Source organism: Ptychodera flava, chromosome 10 (assembly GCF_041260155.1).
Source record: "Ptychodera flava strain L36383 chromosome 10, AS_Pfla_20210202, whole genome shotgun sequence".
Classification (NCBI taxonomy): domain Eukaryota; kingdom Metazoa; phylum Hemichordata; class Enteropneusta; family Ptychoderidae; genus Ptychodera; species Ptychodera flava.
This window is the reverse complement of record NC_091937.1, coordinates 17,311,472-17,314,720: the sequence shown is the minus strand read 5'-3', so window position 1 is coordinate 17,314,720 and position 3,249 is coordinate 17,311,472. Positions and strand designations below refer to the sequence as shown.

The window sequence follows — 3,249 nt, the reverse complement described above, 5'->3', positions numbered from 1 at the left end:
TGCGACGGAAGGACATGGATGACATACTTAAAGTAAGGATAAATGTTTAAATTTTAAAATTATCTTTTCGCTTGTGTCATTATCTTGTGTAAATGCTTTTTAAATTGGTTATTAGACATATCATATGTAACTAGTCATTTAATTGCGAAGACATTGCCCTTTTGTGTTTTGGTGAACTTAAAATTAATGATAAATGACAAGATAACGGAATTAAAAATAGTATTCTTCACATGCATGAAGGATATTTCGAATAAAATACCGTTAGTTAAAACGAGAAAAAACGTTTCTATTATAATACTCCTTTCGATTTCTCTGCGTTGCGATTGGTTGATATGTTTTGCTGTGAGCGATACCCCCCAGAAGAGCCATATTTCTTTATTTACGGTTAGGGAATTTTATGTATGCCCTTTAGCCTCATGAGTGCTTCTTACTAGAGAACAGCGCAAGAGAAATCGTATAAGACTAGAGTTTAACCATCTATCTACTTGCATCGCAGACTGTAACAGCGCAAACTAATCTACAGGTGATTTATTCTTTTATTCTGTACTTGTACTTCGTTTCATATTGAAGGGAAATGATTATTTGTTTCTTTCCCAGTGGAGTGCGACACCATTGATTGATAATCGTCCAGGTGACAATATCGTATACCACATGACAGTGTCTACTGGATTTAAAAGCGGATCCGGCACAAGATCGAATATCTGTTTTAGAATCGTTGGAGAAAATAGTGATACTGGTATCAGACAAATGAAAGATGAGACTGGAAAGGTATTTAGGAACCGAAAAAGTACATTTACTGATACTTCTTTTTGTTGATCTTATGGAACAAATGTTGTGAAGACTGTTTCTGCTCTAGGATAATTTATAAATTAATATATTTTTACCAAAATATTTCTGCATCCTAAAATAAATAGTTGTAAGTAGGCTTGTAATCAGTACTAGTGTACATTTACATATCTTATCACATCTACATATATGTTTACAGTAAGAACAACACTTTTCTTACTTACTTTTTCAGTTACAATACAGGATATACCTTTCATGATTCAATGGTTCAAATATATAATTAGCAATGCTAAATGGGTACAATCCTGGACAGTCAGTTCAAAGTCAATTCTAAATTTGAGTGTTACTACTTTAGGAAAATCAGCTGTTTTTTCCAATTCATGTCGAGGTATATTTTGTCGTATAGTACATTTATGAAGAACAAAAAAACGTTTACTGTTGAAGACAAATGCAATTAACAAGTAACACTATTTTTTATTTTGTCTATGCCTGTTTACTATTTCTAGGTCTTTTCAGGTGGAAGTGTCCATCATTTTCTATTACATGTTCCTGAGAATCTTGGTAAACTTTTGTATCTGCATGTCTGGCACGACTCGTCTGGACTTGGTGCTGATGCATCATGGTTCCTTAATCGGATCACTGTTACTGACATTCACAGCAAAGCAAGGTAAGATTAAATCATTTCTCTTGACGAACGTAAAAATGGAACGCCCTTCCTCGTTCAGTAACACAATCGGTGGTAATTTTTATAGGTGGCGAATGCAAATTTATGGCGTATTTCTGAAATAGCTAGCTGTGTTTATTTGTTTTCTTGTTGGTTTTTTATGAATCTCTGATCCGAAATCCATTCTAAAGAATATCTAATCTTACCTTGACGTCTCGTATATGGTGCTTTACTTCACTTGTCTCCCTTGTAACCGTAAAATTCCTTTTCTGGTTTTCATGTGAAGTACTCGAGTATGTTATTCTTTGTCCAGAAGCCGTGAAGGTCCCCTCTTGCGAAGCCCTTTTGGAGAAATAAAAGATTTAAAAGATTCTGAAAAAGTCTGCTTAATTGCATTACATCAAATTCAGACGAAAAATCGGTTCTTCTTATTATCCTTTTAATGTGACAGGTTTAATTGTGTTTTCTTCAACTACAGCTATACCTTCCTTTGCAACCGCTGGTTGGCAGTTGACAAAGACGATGGGAAGATCGACCGAGTACTACCTGTATCAGGGAAAGAGAATCTGATCGACTTCTTCAGTACGTTTGGTGCTAAACGTCAGAAAAGCCTAACAGATGACCATTTGTGGTTTTCCCTTTTCCTTAGGCCAACACGCAGTATATTTACACGGGTTCAGAGATTAGCGTGTTGCCTGTCAATACTATTTGCCTATTTGATTTCAAATGCAATGTTCTACAAAACTGATACTGAAACTGAAAAAACATCTTACACAATGGTTAGATTTGGTCCAATTCAGTTTTCTCTGCAACAAATCTACATTGGTATGGTCAGTGGACTAATTGTAGTTCCAGTGAATGTGATCATCATTACAATATTCAGGAAGAGTCGTCGATGCCATCGTGTAACCATCATGGGAAAATGCTTAAAAAGAGTTTTTCGCAAGGTTTTCAGTTGGAGATCAACAAAACGAGCTGTTTATGGACCTGGGAGCTACACGCCACTTGACCTGACTGCTTTGGGTGAAAACAGAGCTGCATACATGCTACCTTGGTGGTGTATTTACATTGCCTGGTCAGGTGTTTTTCTAGTGACGACAACTTCTGCTGTTTTTGTTATCATGTACAGCATGGCGTGGGGAAAAGAGAAATCTAAGGATTGGCTCGCTTCATGCACTATGTCATTGATTGAGTCAATGCTCCTTCTTGAACCATTTAAGGTTTGTAGAGTAATTGATATAATACTACTTTTACATGCGCGTATTTCTTTTATTCATGACAATTTTCCCCACACAGATTTATACGTGGTGGCTATGGTTGGTTTTGGCATATCGGCCAAACGCGCCAAGTCGATTAAAAATTAATCAGTTTACTTTTCTTGTTTACGCACACATTTATATTAATTGGAAACCAGGGAATGACTATCACATAAGATTGACGGTCCCAACACGTGGGCAATGAATTAAGATTACTCTTTGTAAGATGGCTACGATTCCGAATGAAGCAAGAAAAATTTGTTGGTGTCACAAATTTCCCTACAAATATAACGATAAAGTTCATCACACAGGGGAAGGTATGCAGATCTAGCTAAGCTTTTTGTAACGACATTAGAAACACGGTGAGAATGTTGTGACCAAGATATTCCACAATGCTTGCGGTATAGCATGGCGGTACTGGCTCCGCTCTTGGTTCCATGATCGTAGCAAGCGACTATCTATGAAAGAGGTAGAAAATAACTTACTTCATCCGTGGATTTACGTACACCTGACCGAAAAAAAACCCCACGGAGGTTACTACTA

General features: G+C 36.5%; 1 protein-coding gene across 1 annotated transcript; it reads left to right on the top strand.

The window, feature by feature from the left end:
- Positions 1 to 651: 651 nt before the first annotated feature.
- LOC139141527 (lipoxygenase homology domain-containing protein 1-like) lies at positions 652 to 2,359 on the top strand. The gene is made up of 4 exons (XM_070711120.1): positions 652 to 768; positions 1,293 to 1,453; positions 1,929 to 2,032; positions 2,334 to 2,359. The coding sequence occupies exons 1-4, from the start codon at positions 652 to 654 to the stop codon at positions 2,357 to 2,359; spliced, it is 408 nt and encodes a 135-aa protein (XP_070567221.1).
- The last annotated feature ends 890 nt before the right edge of the window (positions 2,360 to 3,249 follow it).

Coding starts and splice junctions, on each gene's coding strand:
- LOC139141527 (XM_070711120.1), top strand. CDS start 652: ATGACAGTGTCTACTGGATTTAAAAGCGGATCCGGCACAAGATCGAAT. Junction 1,454..1,928: donor GACATTCACAGCAAAGCAAG/GTAAGATTAAAT, acceptor CTTCAACTACAG/CTATACCTTCCTTTGCAACC. Junction 2,033..2,333: donor GAATCTGATCGACTTCTTCA/GTACGTTTGGTG, acceptor TACAATATTCAG/GAAGAGTCGTCGATGCCATC.